Source organism: Corythoichthys intestinalis, chromosome 21 (genome assembly GCF_030265065.1).
Source record: "Corythoichthys intestinalis isolate RoL2023-P3 chromosome 21, ASM3026506v1, whole genome shotgun sequence".
Taxonomy (NCBI): domain Eukaryota; kingdom Metazoa; phylum Chordata; class Actinopteri; order Syngnathiformes; family Syngnathidae; genus Corythoichthys; species Corythoichthys intestinalis.
In genome coordinates, this window is record NC_080415.1 from 28,547,566 (window position 1) to 28,572,905 (window position 25,340).

The 25,340-nt window shown below is 38.8% G+C and overlaps 2 protein-coding genes and 1 non-coding gene across 6 annotated transcripts in view; all 3 read right to left on the reverse strand.

Annotated features, from left to right (window-relative positions):
- ppm1bb (protein phosphatase, Mg2+/Mn2+ dependent, 1Bb) overlaps positions 1 to 5,070 on the reverse strand; it is a 29,192-nt gene extending 24,122 nt beyond the window's left edge. Inside the window, exon 1 of one of the 2 annotated variants that reach the window (XM_057826741.1) lies at positions 4,652 to 5,068. The gene's annotated coding sequence lies outside the window, so the exon portion shown is untranslated. Of the gene's footprint in view, positions 1 to 4,651 lie in introns of both variants that reach the window. The other variant, XM_057826740.1, reaches the window with a different exon arrangement.
- Positions 5,071 to 13,006: 7,936 nt separating this feature from the next.
- Positions 13,007 to 13,100, reverse strand: trnai-uau (transfer RNA isoleucine (anticodon UAU)). Its single transcript has 2 exons — positions 13,063 to 13,100; positions 13,007 to 13,042 (listed from the first exon to the last, which is right to left on the reverse strand). It is a non-coding gene; the product is annotated as a tRNA-Ile (tRNA).
- A 919-nt stretch (positions 13,101 to 14,019) lies between these two features.
- Positions 14,020 to 25,340, reverse strand: part of mta3 (metastasis associated 1 family, member 3) — a 35,595-nt gene continuing 24,274 nt past the window's right edge. The window contains exons 18-20 of one of the 3 annotated variants that reach the window (XM_057826461.1): positions 24,937 to 25,055; positions 20,777 to 20,857; positions 15,241 to 15,388 (exon numbers count right to left, since the gene is read on the reverse strand). In XM_057826461.1, the coding sequence (XP_057682444.1) occupies positions 20,812 to 20,857; positions 24,937 to 25,055 (165 nt within the window). In that variant the 3' untranslated portion in view covers positions 15,241 to 15,388; positions 20,777 to 20,811. Of the gene's footprint in view, positions 15,389 to 20,776; positions 20,858 to 24,925; positions 25,056 to 25,340 lie in introns of all 3 variants that reach the window. The other 2 variants (XM_057826460.1, XM_057826462.1) reach the window with 2 other exon arrangements.

The window sequence follows — 25,340 nt, forward strand, 5'->3', positions numbered from 1 at the left end:
TTACTTGATTATTCAAACTAGTTCATCGATTAATCGACTACTTAAATAATCTATAGCTGCAGCCCTAATTTAATCCATCATATGCAGCAGCAAACTGACTATCTTAACAACTCAATATTCCTAGTTTGCTCGCAGTATATTACACTACAAGTGAGGTAAACTGTAAAGCTAAAAACACACAAATTACACACATTTTGCACTGAAATACATTAACTCATTTCTTCCCAAAAACATATAAATACATTCTATTTTTAATTGTTTCATTGTCTTGTCCCAAAGACGTATTTATACGTCTTTTACAATTTTTTTCACAAGAGACATCGCTGGGTTCTGATTCAACATAGCTCCAAAGCACAACGCTGAAAATCCATTTTAAAGCAATAAAACTGGCCACTGGAGGGCAGTAGCGCATTTGGTAAGACCCGCAACCCGATATAACGGAACAAACGGCCGGACCACACGGCCAGGGCGCCGCCGAAAGACGACCGAATGGGCGTCCACGATGCCAGGCGGCGGACAACTGAGCAGAACGACCGGGACCACTAGCGCAGCGAACGATGCCATTGAGTCCATGCTGCTCGCCGAGCAGAGACAGGCGGCGATGAGGGAAAAGTTTACCCCGACTGTGTTATGTGTAAATAAATTGTTACTTTGCTATCAAAAGCTCTATTTGTCTTGTTGTTTTTGTTTTTTTGTAAAAAGAAAACATTATTTCAAATGTTTGGGATGTAACTAAAGCAAAAAATAGCTGTGTTAAAGTCAAAGTTATGTTTGAAATGTATGCTTTCACAAAAACCTCAATTTCTCTTTTTTCAGCAGAAATTGGAAAATTGCTCAAACTAAGCTATTTTCTAATGCTGATTTCTAAAGAATGGAAAAAGATATGAACTAACTTTTTTTTCCTGCTGAAAGAAGAGACTCTAATCTTTCTTTTGGTGGGTTCCATGTTTATATAGCAATTGAACAGAATTTTCTGCGGGCCTTGCAAAATCAGTCAAAATCCATTAAAACAGCCGGGAGTGAAGGGGGCTGCACCGGTGAAAATGGCTGCGAGTGAATGAGTAAAGAGGGCATTTGAAAAACTAGCTTAATGTTAACACACAATGGAATACGCCATTCACTCACAAAAATTGGCGCACACAAATGCCTCGGTAACACTCACAAACAACTGTAAAACACGAGGGGATGCTTTTTGGACCCCTTCTTGTTCCTTTACTCCACTGCATCTTTACGGACTGTAACTTCGTCTGCTAATTCCCATTAGCGGTCCTGGGGCTTCCTGTCTATCCGTCCTGGGAGTGGATCTCTCCTGACTGTGGTACTCCCCAAGGTTTCTCATTTTCTCCCGAAGACTCTGGAGTTTTTGGAGTTTTTCCTTGCCGACATGAAGGGTCTAAGGATGGGGGATACTCAGGACTTGAATTTATTTATTCATCTTTGTTGCTTCATTTGCTGTTTCTGATTGTGCATCATACTGCCTCTGCAAAGCCCTTTGAGACAACGTTGTTGTGATCCAGGGCTATACAAATAAAATTGAATTGAATTGAATTGAATTTTTGTACACTACAAAAAAGTTATATCAAATTAGGCTGCCAAAAATAGGTTACAGTGGTACCTCGACATACGACCGCTTCGACATACGATCGCTTCGACATACGATGTAAAATTTGACTCGCCATTTGTTTCTACTTCCGACGACATGCTCGTTTTCCCGCAAGACGGCGGATTTTCTTGTGAGAGAGAAATCAACATGGGCTCCAAGAATGTTAGTGCAGGTGGTGAAAAAAGGATAAACGTGAGGCTTGCCATTGAAATGAAGATGGAAATGATAGAAAAATATAAGCGTGGTGTGCGCATCCGTGAACTGGCTCGACAATACGGCCGTAGAATGTCTACGATCTCGACAGTCCTCATCCGACCTCCGTTTGCCCGTCTTTATAAGGTGACAATTATTATTGTGGTAACGTCACCAAAAAAAAAAAAAAAAAAAAACGCCAGCTTCGTCAGGTCTTTACTCATCTATTTCCGAACATGTGCAATACAACATGCCTTCTGTCCGCCGCAGCTGAACATGAAAAGTAAAAAGTCCTCTCTCACTCTGTCAAGTCAGCCACGCTCAGGTACACCATGCAAAACACATCCGCCACATTAGAACCCGATTCGTTACATCATTGCAGGTATTGTTATTATTATTATTACTATTATTATTAGAGGTGGGAATCGTGGGGCACCTAATGATTCGATTATGATTCAGAGGCTACGGTACGACACCCCCTTCCCCCCCGCTTTTAACGTTTTGTACATTAGTTCCAAAATTATTCAAAAATCCTCTCAGACTAAACCAAACTACTATTTCACTATCAAGTTAACAGTTGAAAACAGTAAATAAAATACTCAATTCCCCATTCTGTATCAGCAGCTTTAAACTACATTTAATTAATTTAATGTTGTGAATCAACCGTTAACATTGTTAAAATTGCTCCAGTTATTCCATAATTTCCCTTCTGTCTACTTTCGACAAATGAAAGTTTTAAAACTGTTTTAAAGATGAAGATTTTGCCTATTTAGGAGCATTTTAGATAAAACGTTAATTAGGTTCGCTACAACAGCCTTCCAGAAAAGTCTACTGCTTTAAGATGGCGGCTGTTTACCAACTCCGGCAAGTCTGTCATTTTGCATCTAGTCCTCTATACATGTTCTAACGCCGCCGCCGTTGTCTGTCATTTCGCATCTAGTTCTATATATATATGTCATCTCTACCGTAGCATTATGTGGCCGTATGTTTGTAGCAACTAGCAAGTGGGCGTTGTTTGTAGCGGCTGTCGGCCACAGTCAGGTATTATTGTTTTTTTATCAAGCGGCATGAGTTGAACATGATATTTACTCTCAGTCCGTTCCTGATTGCGTCCTGAAGACCGCACTCACTGTGTTTTACTTCCTCTTTACCTGGTATAATTAAATAATTGGAATTTGGATGTTTGACAATCTTTTCTCGAATCTTCCACGGCCGAATCGCGAATAATCTAAGAATCGGAAATTTCGCACGCCTCTAATACTGACAACAATATATATTGTTGTTCGCGAGAGTAATCAGGCATTCAGTGTTGCTAATGTTAATATAATATTTACTTCATAGCCAGATAAAATGTCTACTCGAGTTTCATGTTTCATTCTTTAAAACGACCACTTAAAAAAATAAAGAAATAAAGAAGTACACAAAAAATTGTAAAACTGTGACATTGGCCGTTATTAAGGTCAACATGAACTGTTGCCATTGACGGTGATAGACGTCCAACCTATTCAAGTCAATGGCAATAAAGCATAATTCGCAAACGTACTGTAAGAATAATACTTTCAACTATTTGGTAGCTCATGGCACTACAAAGTAATTTTATTTTACAGAGTAGACTTCTATCCTGCCAATGGTACTAAAACTACTAAAATGTCCAGCTGCAATTCACTCACCTCGCACAACTCGCCCTATAAAAGGGTCTTGAGATGCATGTAATGTATAATGTAACGTGTCGCTAAATATATAAACAGAATATATGGCAGCGAGTTAGCGTATGACACGTGGCATTTGGCTTCGAATTTTTGTACGCTGCTCATCAAATTAAGAGGAAAAAGTCATTGCTAATTCACAAAATCAAATATGTAGTCTAATATTGTACATCTATACAAACAAAAAGTTTAAAAAATTATGCATTTGACTGGCAGTTACAAATAACCTGCTGTCTATTAGCTGTTAAGTTGCAGATAATCGATATTTGGAGCAGATTTTCCACGGATGGGAAACGGGAACATTTCAATTTTCAAATCATGTTTCAGTTTCAGAGGTACATGAGAAGTAGTGTTGGACGATTATGAATACAGTATTTATAGTAGTTTTGTGTCTTGTGTGGCTGTGTCATGAAAAATGTATATGACTTATTGAGAATACAGTAAATATTACTTTAACCCCAAAAAGAATTGAATAAGTGGAGATCAACTTGTAATAAGTGTTTCCAGGTGTTAGTTGCCTATCCATTTTTTTTATTTATTTAAAAATACTTGAAAAACATTAATAGGTTTGGTCCCAAACTGTATGCTTGGGTCGACTCCATTATTTCTCATTTCAATTCATTTGAATGTGGAAACTGATTTGGGATACGAATCCAACTCGTAAGTGAAGGCACTCATGTGATTTTTGACATTGTGTCAACGCTAGTGTAATTTGTGCAGTGTTCCAAGCCGGCGGCTAAGCTAACATGCTAACCATTGCAAGGTAATGACAAGGGAGTCCACCTAAACCTCTTTTAGTAATAGCCTTTATATGTTGCCCCCACAAAATAAGCCATATTGCCGGCTTTGCGTCACACTTACGAGTATTTCCAAATAAAACCGCTTTGGAGCGTCCGTGCTGTTTATGACGGCGAATACTTTGAAAACTTGTCGCCAAAGGCTTTTGACGCTCTACTAGGCCGCAACGTTCAAACGCACACGTTTACGTTTATCTAACGCACATTTGCGCGATTAAACGATGAACAATTCGCAAAGAATTAACTTATATAGACCCCATTATGGTGGGTTAAGGCCTAGCAAGTGTTGCGTGCTCATGCTAAGCGCTAGCACGCGCACACACATATACTCCGACTTAGCAAGGGCTACTTACGTTTTCCCGTCGCTCCGCGAGTCCGGGTCCAATCTCGGCTGGATTGGCGTCGACGAAAAGGCCTCTAGAAGCTTCTCTGTGGAGCTAGCGCCAAGATGAGTTTCCTTATTTGACCGAGAAGGAGAGTTGAGGGAGGGGGAGAAATAATAATAATTCGAGGTTGGCTTCAGACGAGCGGCGTTAAATCCTCTCTCGGTGGTTCCCTGCTTGGATGGCGTTGATTTTTACTCATGTTTGACGCTACTTCGGTCACCCCCTCAGCAGTTAATGTTTTAGAAAAACAAAACAAAAAAAAACAGGGGGACTGGGAAGTGGGCAATGTTATACAAGAGAGACAAATGAAGTACTTTCCTCCATTGAGAGGCCCACAAGCAGAGCTTTCCTTCGACTTTGGGTGCTGAACAAGAGGAGGTGTTATTTTTGGCTACGGGCTCGCTCATTGGTGGAAAAATCCACGAGGCCAAGACGTAAGCTAATTTGCTGGTTTCCGTGTCAATTAGCTGGATGCCACGCTTTTATTGGTCTATTGGCTGACACTAAGTTACGCGCTCGTTTGATGTCACTTGGGTGCCCCGGAAAGGCGGAGCTCAAAACGGGGAGGAACGTCAGTCCTCTTGAAGGTGCGGTTTGAAAACCGGCCCTCAAAGGTGAATAAAATCAAGATAAAAGATAATTGACTGTCTTTTCGAAGCGTGTAAAGTTGCTTGCATTGCTACACTTTGAACATTGAGCCCCGCCTGGTTTATCATGTAGACACATCATGTAATCACTGCTGTCTACATTGTAAAGACATACAAGAGGTTTGGCTTAAGGTGGGGTGGTGACAGACGTCGAATTCATTTGAACTGGGGGACAGTTTGGATGTCGATCGCGTCAATGGCAGTCAGAGGCGGGGCTAGCGGACAGGAAATCCAAGCAGTTGCCTGGGGCCCCGCAGTGGTGAAATGAAACGAAGTTACCGTACTTAAGTATATTTTTGTGTATCTGTACTTAACTTGTGCACAAATATGAAGTTGTACTTTTTTTAGTACACTACACTTTACAGCATGTATCTGTACTTTTTCAGGAATGAAAATCTCTCACCCAAAAAGGGTGACCAAAATGAAATGTGTAGATCCGAGGAGAAATTTTTTGGGGGGAGGGGTTGGTCGGGAGATTTTTTTTAATTTTTTTTTTTTATGTCGGACGCTTGGTATGCAAGCGGGGAAAGCGGCACAAAGCCCCCAAAAAAAAAAAGCGCACAAAAGTGGCCAAAACATTAACTCATTTCAACGAAACGAAGTAGGGTACACTGTTGTGTCCTGTCTCTTCAATGCCAAGCTTGGCTGCACGTCGGCCGTGACTGAACACCTAAAGCGCTGTCACCCAGTTGTAATTTTGGAAGATGACAGGAGACAATTACAAGCTGGCAGATCGTAAGTCCATCTAACTAACTAACGACACGTTTTATTGAAGTTGCTAAGCCTGTCACGATATGCAATGAGTCAATTGATCGGTAAATAAAAATGAAGGCCGTAATTTTCACGGCTGCGTTTCATCACCCCGCGCGCGCGTGCGTGCATACATTTTAGCGTGCGTGCTGATTGCATATGAGACTTCAGTTTCTTTCACAGATGTTTATTGGTCATCAACACGCCGTAGAATTAAACCTCAGACATTCAAAATAAGGAAACACATCTATCTTAAACACTGTAAATGTTAGCTTTGCCACTTTGAGGCTAATGGTGAAAAAAGACAACCTACTTTAGCCTGCTATAAAACATTAGCAGTCTTCTCCAAAACGCAAACTTGTGGTTAAAACGTGACACTTCAAACATGAAAAATCACTGGAAAACAGCATGAAAAAATTTCTATTAACACTGACACCACATGCAATGACTTTTTGCGGAGTGTAAAGCTTACGGTTAGCGGTTTAGCAAACATACTTCCGGTGAACATTTCAAGATGTTTTAAAATGTTTAAATTGCCAATAACCTGACTTTTAATTATTCAATCGGTTTCAGAAATGGCTCATATGCAAGCTAAGACCCTCCCAAATGATGTTCAATGTACAAAAATATATTTGTTTCACTGAAAAGAGATTTATCATTTAATGAAGACATAAAGGTCAAATTTTGGCAAGACAAAAGTTTTGTCGCCTACAGAAAGTAGTCTGAAAATTGAACAAAAAATGTACTTCAAATACAAAAATATTTTACATAACATAAGCGAATTAAGTAGTGTTGCTGTGAGATGCAAATTTAATATTTTGTGTGACTTCCATGGGCTTCGGCAAGGATTCATACCATTTATTGATAAAGTCATCAGGAACATCAACGAAAGCAGTCTCGCATGCCTCCCAGAGTTCATCAACATTCTTGGGTTTCGTCTTCCATGCTTCCTCTTTCATCCTACCCCAGACATGCTCAATGATGTTCATGTCTTGTGACTGGGCTGGCCAGTCCTGGAGGATCTTGATCGAAGTATGCGATGGAGCACCATCCTGCTGCTGAATTTGTCCCTTTTTATGGTTAGGAATGTAAGAGGCAGCTAAGATTCATGCCATGACATGAAGAGTCGCCACAACTTAGTTTTTATTTTATTGATTTAAAGTGCGTACGACAGGAGAAAAAAAGTCTTAAATAGCATTGTTATGTGAATTAGAATCATATTTTGAGACGATTCGACTGTATACAGCAGGGGTCCCCAAACTACGGCCCGCAGCCATATTTGGTCCGGCCCCCTGAACAAAACGTTATTTCCCGGCTTTTTTCTGTGAAGAACCCAGAGAGGGTTATTTGGTTATTATCTATTTAATTAATAGTGTTATTATTATATTATATTATATTATATTATATTATATTATATTATATTATATTATATTATATTATATTATATTATATTATATTATATTATATTATATTTAGGGCTGTCAAAGTTATCGCGTTAACGGGCGGTAATTAATTTTTTTCATTAATCACGTTAAAATATTTGACACAATTAACGCACATGCCCTGCTCAAACAGATTAAAATGACAGCAGAGTGTCATGTCCACTTGTTACTTGTGTTTTTTGTCTCCCTCTGCTGCCGCTTGGGTGCGACTGATTTTATGCACCATTAGCATTGTGTATTTATTGACATCAACAATGGCGAGCTACTAGTTTGTTTTTTTTTATTGAAAATTTTACAAATTTTATTAAAACGAAAACATTATGAGGGGCCATTTCTTCATGTTGTCCTCCCATTTCCTAATGATGGCAGATGGATGCGACATTTCCAAATTGTCTTTTTTGAGGGATTTTGATGAGTGATGCCACTCCAGCTCCACTGTTGTTTCGGTTGGAGAAAGTGTTAAATGGAAGTCGCGAGCAGAAATGCGGAAGTACCTCGGAAACTTGTCTATACCTCGAATGACTGGATTTCTTGTCTTCGTTTTTTCGGGACATTTCCAGCTGTTCCATTCCTTCCGTGTGCGTGCGTGTGCGACTGTAAGCCCTAGCAAAGCTGGGAATGAACAAGCAGAAGATTGCAGTAATGACGTGACCCAGATGTCGTGGCGACAGGCTGAAAATGAGAGTGCAGATCAAGAGGCCTTGTTACCCCCTCCCGTCCGTTCGTGGGGGTATTTAACAGCAGGGTGTGTATGTGTGTCCGGATTAGACATAACACTTTTTTTTTTTTAATTTACTCTTTAGTTTTTTTGGGACCCCTTTTGTTAGACCAGGTGGCTCAACCAATCGCTCAGCGGGCCACTTTAGCGGATGAGAAGTGTGTGTGTGTGTCAAAAGGGGGACAAAAGACAACAAGAGTTTAATATTCAGGATAAGCTGTGATTGAACATCCAGCGAGATCAGAGCGGAATGATCAAATTCTGCCAGTGATAATCCCTCATCTTGGAAAATTAAATACCACTCGGGTCTGAAAGATACACACACACTTATTAAAAAGAAAAAAAAAATCAGGTCTTAATCTGACCTGTCTCATCACCCCAATTGCTTCCTTGGGGACGCGTTCTGATATCTGATGAGTTTTTCATTAACAAGACCCGAGTCTAATCCTGCGGGAGGAACACAAAATGACAACGGATAAACCCCACGCACACACTGATATCCAACATGACAGCTTTATATACACGTTTATTCTTTTTTTTTTTTTTAAGATTTAATCTCCTACTGCTAGTCGTATTGACGCCAATCTGCATTTTGGATTTTTATATTGTGAAGTATTTACTGTCCTGGAGGTTTGACATTTTTACCTATCATATTTCTCACTAGGGTTGTTCCGATCATGTTTTTTTGCTCCCGATCCGATCGTTTTAGTTTGAGTATCTGCCGATCCGATTGCTTTTTTTTGCTCCCGATTCAATTCCAATCATTCCCGGTAATTTTCCCCGATCATATACATTTTGGCAATGCATTAAGAAAAAAAATGAATAAAACTCGGACGAATATATACATTCAACATACAGTACATAAGTACTGTATTTGTTTATTATGACAATAAAGCCTCAAGATGGCATTTACATTATTAACATTCTTTCTGTGAGAGGGATCCACGGATAGAAAGACTTGTGACTTTGTATATTGTGACTAAATATTGCCATCTAGTGTATTTGTTGAGCTTTCAGTAAATGATACTGTGGCATCCCAAATGCATGATGGGAAGTGGAACCATGGCTGTGCGTCGTGCTACCAATTGATATATCTTCTCTGCGTTGGGAAATAATTTAAGGTGTTAACACAAAGATCAGTTGCCACCTTGCTTCCCCACATTGCTTCCCATGATATTTCTAATCATAGGGAGAGGGATTGCAAGGCTTTAGCCAAATAAAAAAAGGCCCCAAAGGCTGCCAAAATTCACTCTACTCATTTTGCGCTGCCTTTTATCTCTCTATATAGGTGAAACAGCATCATTACAGATTGAGAGCGACAATGAGTGAGAGGGTCGTGCAGTGCATACATTAATTGCGTTAAAAATTTTAACGTGACACATTTTTTAATAAATTAATTGCCGCCGTTATGGGGATATTTTTGATAACCCTACCTTAAGCCTAAACTAAAGACTCTGGAGGAGTGTAACATGTCTGTAACGTTAAATACAATTAGAAAACGATTTAATTTATATATATATATATATATATATATATATATATATATATATATATATATACATTAAAAAAAGGCATGGCCGATATTATTTTGCCAATTCCGATACTTTGAAAATGACGTGATCGGACCCGATCGATCGGCGGACATCTCTATTAAAAACCCATCAAAGGTAGTAAAACGCATATACAGAAAGAAGACAAAAGATGTACATAACAGCATATAACACATACAACTGATAGGGATTGAAAAAAAAATACATTTTTTTAAACCCCAAATTCTTAAAAATTCTTGTTTAAAGCGACACTTGGTAGGTTTTCAGTTTTGGTTGATTTTAGCGACACCGGTTGACAAACGCAGTAGTGTTTTGCTTTAAAGTGAACCTTGGATTTAGAGACTTGCAGAATCTAATAAGCCACAATTGTTCTCTTTTAATAAAATATGTTATTAGAAACACATAAAATATTGCCATTGATTTAAAAATCTATGATATTTAGTACGTTTTGACCTAAAGAGGGCGCAATGGACGCTCGGGTTGATGACATAGATTGTCACTTTCACTCACGAAACTACCAGGTTACTGCAATTCCTTCTACACGGCGAGACGTCCAACACTTGAGCTTTAAAACGGCGAGTACTTACTATTTGTGTTTTTATTCAGTCTTTTATTACCTTTTCATTGCCTCAAAATACTTCTTGCATGTGTTTCCCTCTCATACCTTGTGTCTTCTTGTGGCAGCTTCAAAGCAGATTGTTGATATTAAGGGCATAGGTTTGCATAGGGACATAACACTACCAACTTTTCAGGATGCTCAAACTGTCCCCACCAACTTTTAAGCAACCTGATTTGCATTATATAGTGTAATAACTCCAATTTTATAGATAATTTCGATTGTCTTCCGATATGTTGTAGGGATAGAATTGACCCTACCATTATTAAGTGAATTAATTTCATGAAATTTACCCCCTTTTACTTGCTGAATGTGTCAGTCTATTTTTTTTTTTCCAAATTTTCCTCTTGTAGGACGTTTCACCGGTGTAGCAGATTTTGGCAGAACACCATTTTTTCCCCTACTCTCATCTCGTTTCATCCCGTCTTTCTTGTTCATTTTGCTTTTGCTGCTCGTTTTGTGAAAAATTGACAGTGCTGTGATGCTCATTAATGTTCCTCTCGGGTTCAAATTGAAAGGGTTTAACAGATGACATGCTTATGTCGCTAGAGTCATACTGAGGAAGCCCAGCAGTGAAACCGTGTGACATCACTGCCCTGCGACGTCAACCACAATGGCGACATATATATAAAGGTTACAATATCAAATTATTTTTACTTAAAGTAACGTTTATCTTTTAAGAACTACAAGTCTTTCTATCCGTGGACCTTTCAGGAAGACTGCGTTTCCCATGAGGACCAGCGTACAACCGTGCAGTGTCGTTAAAATCATCAATCAATCAAAAATCAATCTCCCGGTCGGCTGCAGATGGATTGAACAACATTTCTGTTTTCAGCGGCTGTGTGAAGGATGAATAGTAATAGGGTAATGAATCCAGTTGTGGTTAAACAATGGCATATGATGATTAGCAACCACGTGGCTTAGTGTGACAACCCCTCCAACCCAAACTCGAGTGAAAGCCAGGCCAATGTTTATTCTGTATATCCTGGTAGCCTCTCTTTTTTTCCTCCTCAGAAAAACCTTTTTGTCTCTTTTTGCTCTGCCACATTTGCCGAGTTCGCGTGAAAGCGTTCCCATCGACTTCCGTCTTTATAATGAATAGGGAGAGGGGGAAGTGACGTATGTCGTAAAGCAGTCAGCACGTTTGCAGATTATTTTTTTTGAGCTGCAGGGTTCCTGCCACGCTCCTGAACGAAAATTAGTGCCGGTGAAAGCGATACAGACCCCCTCAAGATATAAAAAAGGTGTCCTTCAACTAGTTGTTAGTCGACATATTATCACAAATGTTATGATTAGGGCTGTCAAAATTATCGCGTTAACGCGCGGTAATTAATTTTTTAAATTAATCACGTTAAAATATTTGACGCAATTAACGCACATGTCCCGCTCAGACAGTATTCTGCCTTTTGGTATGTTTTACCGCAAGGCTTTTTGGGCTGTCTAACAGCGAACTCTTGCGGTCGCTTTGCGACATGGTTTATTGTTTTCTTGCCAGTTCAATATGGCTGCACGACGTCTCGGGCTGACGCCTACGTTGTAATGTTGTGCTTATATGATCCTTGGACAAGATTTGTCCGTAAGTATGGTTGTTGTAAAGAATGTACATATTATGTTAGTAAGCGAAATGTTATATTTTTTTGTATGAGACGCTTTTTGTTTATGTTTAGTGAACCTGTATAGCGTGCTAAGCTAACGTAGTTGCTAATGCAATGCTTGTGTACTTTTTTTTTGTAGTTTTACGACGGTCTAAAGAGGACAATGGTTTGAGGCCATTTTATTAATAAATCAGATGAAAAAGGAAGAAGTCTGATTATTAAGGCGTCGTTCACTAGCTGTCTAGCTATGGAAAAAGTAGACGCTTCGGAGTGAGGACAGCATAGACAGATTTAGATGACAGTAGAGTGAAATGCCCACTACAGTCCTTATGTACCGTATGTTGAATGTATATATCCATCTTGTGTCTGATCTTTCCATTCCAACAATTTAATTTACAGAATACATATATAATTTACAGAAAAATATGGCATATTTTAGAGATGGTTTGAATTGCGATTAATTGCGATTAATTACGATTAATTAATTTTTAAGCTGTAATGAACTCGATTAAAAATTTTAATCGTTTGACAGCCCTAGTTATTATATAATTTTATAAAGGTTGAAAAGTTGCTTTAAATGAGTGTTTAAAAAGAACTCAGCAAATGTGTAAACCCACAGGTCTTCAACCGCGAATAAGCGGGGTACAATTAAATATCAAACTAGACAGGTGTTGTTACACTGCACTCTAGCGGCAAATTCAGGTCATTACAACAACAAAGGTTTGCCATAAAGGTATGACGGCTGAAAAAGAAATCTTGACAGGCTTATTCTTAAAGGGGACGTACAGTATAATGAACCATTTTGGATTTATAACCAAAACAAATTACAGTATTATTAAATACAATATTTTCCTCATGAGTTAGATGAACATCTTATAATGTGCCCATAGAGGATTTGATTTGGAATGGTGACTGACTGTGGAGCATATCGACACTTTTCCTGATTTACACCTGGCCTAACATTCTTCAAAGGATCGTATCTGAATTTAGGAGCATCAAAACTGTGCTCCAGGTGAGGCTCGAACTCACAACCTCGGCATTGCTCTGCTGAATACTGTCTTATAAGTACCGCGCGCTAACCGATTGCGCCACTGGAGCTTCACGGTATTCTCCCGTAAACACGGTTTATAACGGATGCTGAGAATATTGTGGAAAAAGAGCTCTTGAATGTATGTCTTTGGGCTAAAAACGTTCAAAAGAGCTGGAGAAAATGCCAGGCGTAACAGGGAGACGTGAAAGCAGCACTCACAGTCGTGCTGTGTTTAGATACTTCCCTTTAAAAAAGGAAATCCTACAATTACGTATGTCTTCCTCTGTAAAACGCAAATTCTGGTTAGTTCGATTTCATTCCTTCTTACCTGGAGCTGTTTTTTGTTCACTAATGATATTTAAAGGTGATTTAAACGCTTAATATTGGAGAAAAATATAAGAAAACTCTCTGGTGCCTCCGGGCACAGGCGAATTTAAACGTAACAATTTAGCGGCGTTCAAGAACAGCGACAAAAGTAGGAATTTTATACTTGTGGAATTGATGTTTTATTTCTCGGTTTAAAAAAAAAAAAAAAAAAAAAAACGGGGGGGGGGGGTGAATTGTGTTGATTTTTATTTTTTATAAGGATGCAACTAATTATTTTTTTCTGTTAGTTGATTTTAATATAACACATCTACACTTCCTTTATCAAAAGCAGGGCATAAATTCAAATTGACGGAGCGATTGTGATTGAATTACTAGTTTGATGAGTAAAATTTAGACTCCAGACAGAAACTTGGATTTACTAAATTAAAAGCTGGCTTTGCAATTTCTTTCTGATTAAAAGCAAGTTCAGTTGCATTCAAGTACTCTACATTGTTCTTTTTTTTTTTTACACGTACATCATCTTCCTCTGTACAAAATAAAATACTGCCTGTCCAATTTGCTGTCAGACCACCAGAAAACATGTAGCTAAGTAGATATTCAGAATTGATTGGTGCGCGTCACAAAATTGATGGTATCATAATCCCCCCAAAAAAAAAAAAAAAAAAAATCCTTTCTTTAACATTATTGAAATACTATTTAATCCTTTAAAAAAATGCAATTTTGCTGCTCCAACTTCTGGTCTCACTCACATTTTTCAGCAGTTCCAGAAGCGTGACTGCAGAAAACACCATTTTCTTCAGCAATCGTGGCGAAAGCTTACACTTATTTCAGGTTCTCACCCTATCCTTCTGTTTCTCATTTGCAGGAAAACTATTTCGGGAGCACGGTCCAAAGGCCAAAAATAGATCCTGAGGGAGATGATGGGAGTTTGTTTTATTATGAGCGTCATCGGCATATTCAGAGTTTAACACGTGACATACAGACAAGAAAACACATTCTCAATGAAGAAATCACAGGACCATTGTGGTCAACTCAAAATCATGCCTGATATTGTTTCCTTTTTTTTTTTTTTTTTTTTTTTTTTTTTTTGATGAAACAATTTCATCAATTAAAAAAATAAACTAAGGTAAATCTGGAACCCCGTTTTATTACTGTAACATTTTTTATAGTCTGCAAATTAAAAAAAATAAAAACTGGCCAAGACAGGGAAAAGATGAGTGCACTAGCTTGCAGTGTTATTGACATGTAAGTCGACATTTTTTTGTGATTTAAAAGAAAAAACGCGAATGAATTCAAAATTTAAATTTGTAAATGCAAGCATTATCGACTGTATGATGGCTAATGCAAATGATGTCACTGGTCATTTTGTCCTATAGTACATATTTAAACACAACCTGCCTGAAGATGAGTTTTTTTATTATCATTATTTTTAATTTAAAGGGAAATTTAACTGATTTCAAATCCAATATTCTACTTCAAGTCAACCCATTTCCTACGTCTTCTAACCATTTACTGCCATTGACGGCAATAGACATACAATTAATCAATTTAATCTCTGCAAACCCAGCTCAAATGGATTAGACGCTCATTTCTGTCAATGGCAGCCAATGAATCAACTATTTGTCCGTTTTTCAAAACAAAAAACATGATACAAACCAACATCACGAGTCACAGTTGACTAAAACTTCTTACGTCCATCCACTAAAAAACACTCGTGCACATTGACGGATTAAACCGCCGATAATTTACGTGGTACAACTCGATTGGTTTTACCTAAAAAAAAAATGTCGGGTCAGGTGTTGCTATTGCATGGCGGCTCATTGACGTTAGGAGAGAAAAAGATGGCGGTGTCGTTCAGTCGTGGATGACGATGGGGCCCCGCATCCTCAAGCTGGGGTGCGGGTGCGGAGGCCCTAATACCAGCCCCTGCGGAGGAGGCGCCTGGGATGCTCTTCGCAAGGTGATCTGCTCACATGGTTGTCTACAAGCGTGCCGCAGCTGCGAGCGTGACAGCAGACGCCTCGCTCTCCTGTAGGGGGCGCAAAACGCACATATGAGGCTGACAGATTCATCAAGTACAGTATTCCACATACAGTGCTGGCCAAAAGTATTGGCACCCCTGCAATTCTGTCAGATATTGCTCAATTTCTCCCAGAAAATGATTGCAATTATAAATGCTTTGGTAGTATTATCTTAATTTATTTTGCTCACACTGAAAAAACACAAAAGAGAATGGAAAACATAATTAAATCATTATAATTTTACACAAAACTCCAAAAAGTTTTGGCACCCTTTGAAAAACCATGTGATGCTTCTCTAATTTCTGTAATTAACAGCTCTTGTTACTTAACTGTAGCACATAACAGGTGGTGGCAATATTTAAATCAGACCTGCAGCCAGTTAAAATGGATTAAAGTTGACTCCACCTCTGTCCTGTGTCCTTGTGTGTACCACATTGAGCATGGAGAAAAGAAAGAAGACCAAAGAACTGTCTGAGGACTTGAGGAGCAAAATTGTGAGCAAGCATGGGCAATCTCAAGGCTCCAAACACCTGAATGTGCCTGTGTCTACCATGCGCAGTGTCATCAATGAGTGTAAAGCCCCTGTCACTGTGGCTAACCTCCCTAGATGAGGACAGAAAAGAAAACTTGACAAGAGATTTCAACGAAAGATTGTGCGGGTGGTGGATAAAGAATCTCGACTCACATCCAAACAAGTTCAAGCTGTCCTGCAGTCAGAGTACAACAGTGTCAACCCGTACTATCAGTCTGAGTCTGAATGAAAAGGGACTCTATGGTAGCGTACCCAGGAACACCCCACTTCTGACCCAGAGACATTAAAAAATCAGGCTGGAGTTTGCCAAAACTTACCTGAGAAAGCCAAAAACGTTTTGGAAGAATGTTCTCTAGTCAAATGAGACAAAAGTAGAGCTTTTTGGGAAAAGGCCTCAACATAGAGTTTACAGGAAAAAAAAAACGTCTTCAAAGAAAAGAGCACGGTCCCCACAGTCAAACATGGCGGCGGTTTCCTGGTGTTTTGGGGTTGCTTTGCCGACTCTGGCACTGGACTGCTTGACCGTGTGCATGGAATCATGAAGTCTGAAGACTACCAACAAATTTTGCAGCATAATGTAGGGCCCAGTGTGAGAAAGTTGGGTCTCCCTCAGAGGTCATGGGTCTTCAAGCAGGACAATGACCCAAAACACAATTCAAAGAGGACTAGAAAATTGTTTGAGAGAAAGCACTGGAGACTTCCAAAGTGGCCAGCAATTGAGTCCAAACCTGAATCCCATAAAACACCTGTGGAGAGATCTGAAAATGGCAGTTTGGAGAAGGCACCCTTCAAATCTCAGAGACCTGAAGCAGTTGGCCAAAGAACAATGGTCTAAAATTCCAGCAGAACATTTAAGAAACTGAATGATGGTTACCGGAAGCGGTTGCTCGCAGTTATTTTGTGTAAAGGTTGTGCTACCAAGTATTAGGCTGAGGGTGCCAATACCTTTGTTCTGCTCATTTTTGGAATTTTGTGTAAAAGTATAATAATTTATTTTTTTCCTGTTCTCTTTTGTGTTTTTTCATTGCAAGCAAAATAAATGAACATATTACTACCAAGGCATTTGTAATTGCAATCATTTTCTGGGAGAAATTGAGCATTATTTGACAGAATTGAAGGGGTGCTGATACTTTTGGCCAGCACTGTAAACTGGCATGAGCTACAAAGCTAGTTTGCACTCTTATTTTTTTTTTTAACTCTCTCAGGAAGAGTGGTCATGTGTTCAAAAGTTATCACTGGCTTAAAGTGCCTGTGACACGAAAAAGCATGTTTATTTCATAATACACGCGGTATTTTATGCCCCTGAATGATATGGACCGCTTGGATGTGTGTGGAAGCGATCGCTATATTTATTTAGTTTTTTGAATCCCGCGCCATGAAAATGAGTGACTTCCGGCTTCGGTCTTGCATTGAGGAGGAGGGCGCTGTGACGTGTACGGTAGAAGACGTTCTCTTCACTATACAGTGTACTGTTGTGTATGAGGACGAAGGATTCAGCTGATTTTGCGGATTAGTACTTTTATTTTTTGCATCACGCCAGCCAAACGGCTGCAGAAAAATCATTCTGTATGCGGGAGAGGCGTATGCGCCTTTTTGGAGTTTCAAAAGGTTCCCATTCACCGTGGATATTTACTGTGGGACCATTGGACTTACAAGGAAGTGAGTAAACATCTTGTTTTGTATTATGTCAAATACGAATACAGTGATTACAAAGTAAACACTATAAAATTCCTTTAAATAAAGGACTACTTACGTTTGATCATTGATAGGCATGTAAAACGCTATCCTCATGCTCATTAGCAGTTAGCTGTTAGCACGTTAGCTGCACAACAATTCCGGCCACCCTCCTCCAGGGAACGAAATGTAAATTGCTCTCCGCCGGGCGGTTTGCCGATCCGCAAAGAAACTCGACAACCGGGTCGTCATGTCAAATAATCCAGGCTAGTTATGTGTGATTTTCCACTTCGAAGACTTTGAAACATCCCTCGGTTCGGGTTAGCATGTCGGCTAGCTGTCACTCCTTCTGGTCTGTTTACATTCTCCGAAGCCGGGGAAGGGAAATTACATATGTCCGATTTAGGTGTCATAAAATATCGTTCGGGAGGTGTGACAGTAAAGGTGAAGTCGACTGTTTTGACCATTATGGAGTAATTTTGCCATGTCGTCTTGAATAAATGGATTTTTATTATTTTATATTCCATTTAGCACAAGATTGTTATTTGTCATGACCATGCCATTTATTTAGCAATTTGGGAAAGTACTTGGGTAAAAAGAATATCCTGTAAAAATATTGAAGTAAAGAGACAGAAACAATGACATTTTGCCGCTCTCTTCGTCTCGTTTTCCTCATTGTGAATAGTTCCCCCTCGACGGGCTGACTGGTCCTTCTCAAGCCATTTATATAGCTATTGGGGAAAAATACTTGGATAAAAAGAATATCCTGTAAAAATATTGGGAGTAGAGAGACTGAAACAATGACATTTTGCAGCTCTCTTCGTCGCGTTTTCCTCGTTCTGAACAATTCCCCCTCAATGGGCTGAATAGTAAAACCGATGAGCCTAGTCTACCGCTGACGTCATCCACCTGTTGGGGACGCTAAAGCCCTATAATTGTAGGCGTGGCTAACCGGCAGATTAAAAGACTAATTTCTCGTCATCTGCGCTTTGCTAAATTGTTGTATATAGTCGAATCGTCTCAAAATATGATTCTAATTCACATAATAATGCCATTTAAGACTTTTTTTCTCGTGTCATATGCTCTTTAAGTCATTCAGTGCCAGCTTAGCTAAATTGTTGTAGTTAGTAAAAGAAGGAAGTTGACATTGAAAACACCTATTTGACAACAAATGTCTCTCACCATCAGTATCAGCTAGTGAGTCATGAATAAACTCACATTAGAAACTTTCACTTTCCCTAAAAAATCATTCACGTTTTTTCTGCATTTACAGTGATCCCTTCTTCTTCGCAGCTTAACTTTCGTGCCCTAAGTGCATCGCCTTTTTTTTTTTTTTTTAATCTTGTTGTATCTTTTCTTATAAGAATAAAAAGAGTTTAAAAAAAAACATTCATGTACATTTTATTTACATCTACGTATGTATGTACACTTACACCAGTACTTCAAAGCGCAAAGTATATTACTAATATCTACATGTTTCAAGCTATTCATCAATGTTCTAATGATAACATATGCATTTATGCATTTATAGGGTTTTAGACACTTATTGATATTAAATATATATATATATATGATTAAAAATTTTAATCGAGTTAATCACAGCTTAAAAATTAATTAATCGTAATTAATCCAAATTCAAATCATCTCTAAAATGCGCCATATTTTTCTGTAAATTACTGTTGGAATGGAAAGATAAGACACAAGACGGACATAAACATTCAACATATTGTACATACATATGTACTGTATTTGTTTAATATAACAAATCCACAAGTAGGCAAACAAATCCACAAGATGGCAGTAACATTATTAACATTCTTTCTGTTAAAGGGATCCACGGATAGAAAGACTTGTAGTTCTTAAAAGATAAAATTTGAGTACAAGTTATAGTAATTTTAGATTAAAACCCCTCTTAATATTTTCGTTTTTAGCCACGTCGCTTTTCTTTTAGTGGACATTATTTTTTTGAGGGATAGGGATATTATTTTTGTTGTGCTTTCACTGAATGATACTGTCGCGACCTAACTCTTCCGCCCAAATGCATGATGGGAAGTTGGGCAACCATGACTGTCAGTGGTGGCTGCAAATGGTATACATCATGTTCTGCATTGTCTTCTATTAGGCGTGTTAAGAAAAAGAACGTGTCTTGCTCCGCCCAAATGCATGATGGGAAGTTGGGCAACAATGGCTGTCAGTGGTGGCTGCAAATGGTATTCAGCATGTTCTGCGTTGTGTTCAATTAGGCGTGTTAAGAAAAAGAATGTAGTTGGGCAACCATGACTGTTAGTAGTGGCAGTTCAGGTCCCCATTGACAGCAATAAGTGAGGGATCACTGTATTACCATTTGTTTTAATGTTTTAAGTTTTAATCGATAAATCTATTTTATTTGAACTTTTTGTATACTTTTTAATTACTCGTCTTATTTTTTATTTTTATATTTCTGTTTGTTATTGATTACTATGTAAATCACTTTTTAGTTTTACAAAATGTATCCCTCCATTCATTCATTGTATCTGAGAAGGCAAAATACATGTGGGCAATACTAAAATTGGATGTCAAACGGAGGCCGTAAAATAGTTTCCCATGGGCCGCAGTTGGCACCTGGTCCTCAGGTTTGAGATTCCTGTTCTATATTAGATTTATAAAAAACATTTAGGGGTATAAAAAAATCATTCGTACATGAAAGGTTTAAAAAAAAAAAAAAAAAAGGGGCAATGACGCCCGGGCTGCTAAAACGCTTAACAAACAGTAGGAAACATTCACGTTGCGGGTCATTTGACTAATCGCTTCCAGCCCCTCCCAGTTGAAGCAATTGGATGTCTATTGCCATCAATTACTTTTTTTAATATCCATTTCCCTCTTTTACTCACTACCACAACACATACTGTCTCTTGCAGTGAATGACTTACCATTAACTTTTAAATACATGTCCACTGTAGTGATCACTGTCCCTGAAAGGTTTAAATGAGCACATATAGAACCACTTCCGCAACCAAATATGGTTCCACTTGCATAGAGTAGTAACACTGATACTTTTTTACCCTAAAAATTCAACTTGCGTCAAAAAAAGTATTAACTCATTAACTACCACGGCGATAAACGTCCAATCCACTCCCAGTTCAAATGGATTGGACGTCTCGCCATTCATGGCAGCCAATGATTTAATTATGACTATTTCTTTTTTTTCCACCTCTCAGTCCCCCACTCCTGTGCTCTCTCTCTTTCTCACTCCCATCTCTCTGGGTTGTGCCTCACGGCGTTGTTCACCACACTGAGAGAGAATGAGAGAGAGGGACAAAGAGATGGAAGAGAAAACCAATACGTCGGAGTCATTAGCAAAGCGCCGTCTTTTCTCCCATCACAACCATTAACATGTATTACTTCCTCATCAGAATTCTGTGTGTGTGTACTTTCCCGACACGCGCACACACACACACACACACACACACACGCACACACACACACACACACACACACACAGTGTTCTGGATCCACATGAGCCCAGCAGCACCCGTTAATGTGATAATGACATTTGCAGTCAGGACACCGTCGTGCGCGGCTCCTCGCAGGCCCGTCTACACCAGTTACCGGCGCTAATTTTAGCAGCGGTGCTACGGGTCTGGACTTGATTAGGCGCCAGCTAGATGGGAGAACATCTTTGTCCCACACATTCGTGGTGTGAAAGCAGTACTCTGAGTTTGATTGGAACATGAGTTGTGTTGCGTCAAAACCACGTTTGGAAAATTGGGTGGAAACTGGTCACCTGAATTAACTTAATTGCTGCCATCGACACACAATTTATTTCAACTGTGAGGGCTGTCAGTGTTTTTAATATATATTTTGAACGAATACTAAACTACAAAAATAAACCTGTTAAATGTATGGTACTGTCAAAACACAACAAAGTACTATTTTACAAAAACTATTTTAACTGTTGTTTTACAGCAAATGACCGTAATTTTCGGACTATAAACCGCTACTTTTTTCCTTAATTTTGAATCCTGCGTCTTATAGTCCAGTGCAGCTTATTTGTTGATTTATTTGGGTTAATAGGTAACACTTTATTTGACAGTGGTGTCATAATTATGACATGGCAATATCATGTGCATTACTGAATGCTTATGACAGATGTCATTAATGGCGCACCGCACGCATGCTATTTTTAGACCGTGACGTCGCATCGTAAAGCGGAAGTAAAGCCGACGTGGGACATTATAGACCCACCCTTGCATAGAAACAACGTAATTTGTGCTACTTTTCGCCGGTAATCTTTCAAAAACAAACATGACAATCACACATTGCTTTTTTGGAACTTGTAGAAACGACTCTAGACATTACGACACATGAAGGATGTTTTCTTCATACGTTTCCGGAAACCAAAAACTCAGGAGGAAAAAATGTGAAGACCGAATCAACTTGCGCGGACTTTAATACCAGCTCGGTGAATCCATTCTCATTTCATATGCAGTAAACATTTTGTTGGGTTGGCATGGTCTTTGAGAGGACAAAGCCGGTAAGCCATTTTTATATTTTCAACTCATTTTTTTAGCGTAACGTTGTGCCATACTGCTTCTGTCTGACAATGAATGACCTGAGAATTACAATGGTATCTGACTGCCACTGTTACCGTTTCTGTTATATATATATATATATATAACAACTTTAGTAACGGGGGAAGTGTAAATAAATTATAGAATTAAGATGTTATCAATGAAAAAATTAAAAGTGTTCGTTGGCTGTCACTGTGTAGCATTTGCTATCGCTACACAAAGCTAACTAAATTACACCCAAGAACGGTAACGACGTAGGACAACCAGAGGATATATAAGAAAGACAGGGCTGATGGTAAAGGATAGCTTGTTGAAACAGGAGAATGTCATTTTCAGTCGCGTGACTCGCGTTGATAAAAAAGCTAAGGCTATTTTCAGCCTTTGACACTCAAGCCATTTAACTGAACATTAACTGAACATTTTTATGTTCTTCCACATCTTTGCCAGTGAATTTGGCACTAGAAGCATCATTTTCGGACAGAATTAGTAGGTTTAGCTCTGTAAACATCTCCTTTGTACACGATTTCCATTCATTTCCTATTAAGGACAAACGGTGGCTTGTCCCTACTTAGCAACAGTAGCTAATGTCATGAATATTAAAGAACGGAAGTGACGTGTTGCTTGCGGTACGCCATTGTCATCCGGCAAATTATGTCACTAACTCCATTTATGTCCAGCTCAAATCTTTATATCTTATATAAGCATTCATTAATGCTCATGAAAGTGTCATGTCTTAATTATGATTGTTTAATGACAGTCTTATGGCGCCACTGTCAAATAAAGTGTTACCAAATACCAAAACCAGTAATTAATAAAACAACTAGAACAGTAACTGAAAAGAAATAATTAGCACAGAACATTAATTTTGATTTTTATTTACATCTGTAGTGTTGCAATGCATGTTAGGAGGCATGTTGGACAACAACAGTGTTGACAGCAGGTGGCGGCAGAGGTTGACTATCTCCCCCAACGGAGCAGTGACGGCCAAATGAAGCTTTTTGAAGCAATGAACTCGGCCAATTGGTTCAAAGCTTCATGGTGGTTCATTTGGTCCTTTGACAGTCATATGATGCCGCTGTCAAATAAAGTTTTCCCGGTTAATATCTTTTGGTTTAAGAATGAGTGACTTTTTGCTGATAGGCGGGGCCCAAAATAGAAACTTGTTCTATTTTCACAGCGTTGCCATGATGACGTCGAGAACACATCCACTAGCAGAGGTGCAGGCGTACTGATATCTGTGCTATCAGGTTGTTTTAACGGGCAGATACACACAAATCTTGGCCGACAAAACTTTGATAAATGCGCTGTTTTTAGGTTTTGCGAGTTCTGGGACACTCGAAAAATGACCCTTACATCTCTCCATGCTAAGCTAAATATTTTGGAATATATGGAAATGACAAAAAAAGCTATTCAACTTCTCACCGAAACCAGTAAAACTCTTTACACGGCTATTAGAATCTCCTGTATTCCTTGAAATAGGAAAAGTACAAATAAATTAATTGGTGCTTTAGACCACTGCTGGAGTCAACTCGCTCTTTATTTCTGGACAGCGTCTTTGTCACCCTACGTGATTCCTCCCGTTTTGCGCTTGCCGCGGGCCATTTTACACACTGGGCTGCCACTAGTGTGAAAGGGTTAGGGCTAACCAATTATAAAATTGTGTATAAAAAAGTGTATTTTATAATTTTCCATTTTGTTAAAGGTAATACATTGGCAACGACAGCTTTCAGTAATTTACTTTAAATTTAACATTTTTTTTTGTTTACAGTTTAGACGAATACTTGGGCAGGAAGTGAATGAGTTAAAAAGAATCATGTATTTAAAATAAATAAATAAATAAAGCACATTTTTCCACTTTGACAGAACCATGGCAACCTATGTGAAAGCAAATTTGGTAAACTTAGCAATTTAAGCAGAACCTTAACACAAGGGAACAAGTTTGGGGAAAAATAGTTCAGTTCTGTTTGAATTTTATGCCTATAAAAACTAAAATGATCATGCTTGTTCCAAAATGGTAATTATTTATTTTTTGTCTATATTGCTATGTGCACAAAATTATTTAAAAAGTAGTCATATCCTTTGCTAAAACAAATGAAGAAACAAAAATAGCCCTCAATAAATATAAAACAACCACTTACAGTATATGCCTGGTAGGGCTTATCTTGAAGGTTTTCTAGAGAAACCCTGAATTGCCTTCATATTTCACTAAATGTAAATTTATGTTGAGTACAGCATTTTTCATATTTTGTAAGAAAATTGAAATCTTGTAGTTACAAAACCTGGCGTCAAAGAAAGAAACTGGGATCATTTTTGGGTTCTGCATTCAAAAATTTGTTCAAAACAGCAGTCAGGCCCAACTCAAAAAATAGGGAAACTGTAGCTAATAAAATTGATGACCAGTGTCATTTTAACACATTAGCTGCCGTTGATGGCGACAAAAACGTCCAATTCATTTTGACTTGGAGCGTCTATTGCCGTCAACGGCGCTGAAACGTGGTCACGATGTTAGCACTCAGAGCAATTGAGCCATTTGTCGTTTCGTTGCTATGTTATTGCTTGACTTCATCATGTCCTCGTGCCTTTTGCGGGAAGAACATTGCTGCTGCTTCTGCTTTTATTAGACCATTTTTTACCCACATGACCTTCAGCCATGTTTTTCATTTCAATTCCATCATTCAAATGAGGTTTCAAGTGCAAATCTGGCATCCAATTTTAATGCTACTTCTCTCTAGCGCGGGCACGGCATTAGATGTGGTGTACATGACGGCGGCGGGCAGCGGGTGCGTCACCTTTAGCTTACCTGGTCTCCCGGGTGACGAGGAAAAAGCTGTCGTCAGGGGCGTCGATCCAGTTGGGGCGTCTCTTGCGGATCATCACGCCTCCGCGGGTGCTTCCGCTGCCGCTGCTGCGTCCGTTATGCTAACCGAAAAATTAAAAGCATTCATGAGGATAATTAATGATATTTATGAGATGGCTATTGTTAGGTATGCAAATGAAGTTGTAATTTGCTACCTACACACGACCATATTTGGCAAGATTAGCTCTTAGGAATCACTTTTTATGAGAACTGGCAAACTGAGTGCAGTCACAAACAACTAAACATCTAAAGATTTTGTTTGGAAAATGGAGTGGAATCATATTTGGTGAATTAAGAAAATATATTTGTTCAACTGAACTACTGAACCTAAAAAAATTTTAAATTCT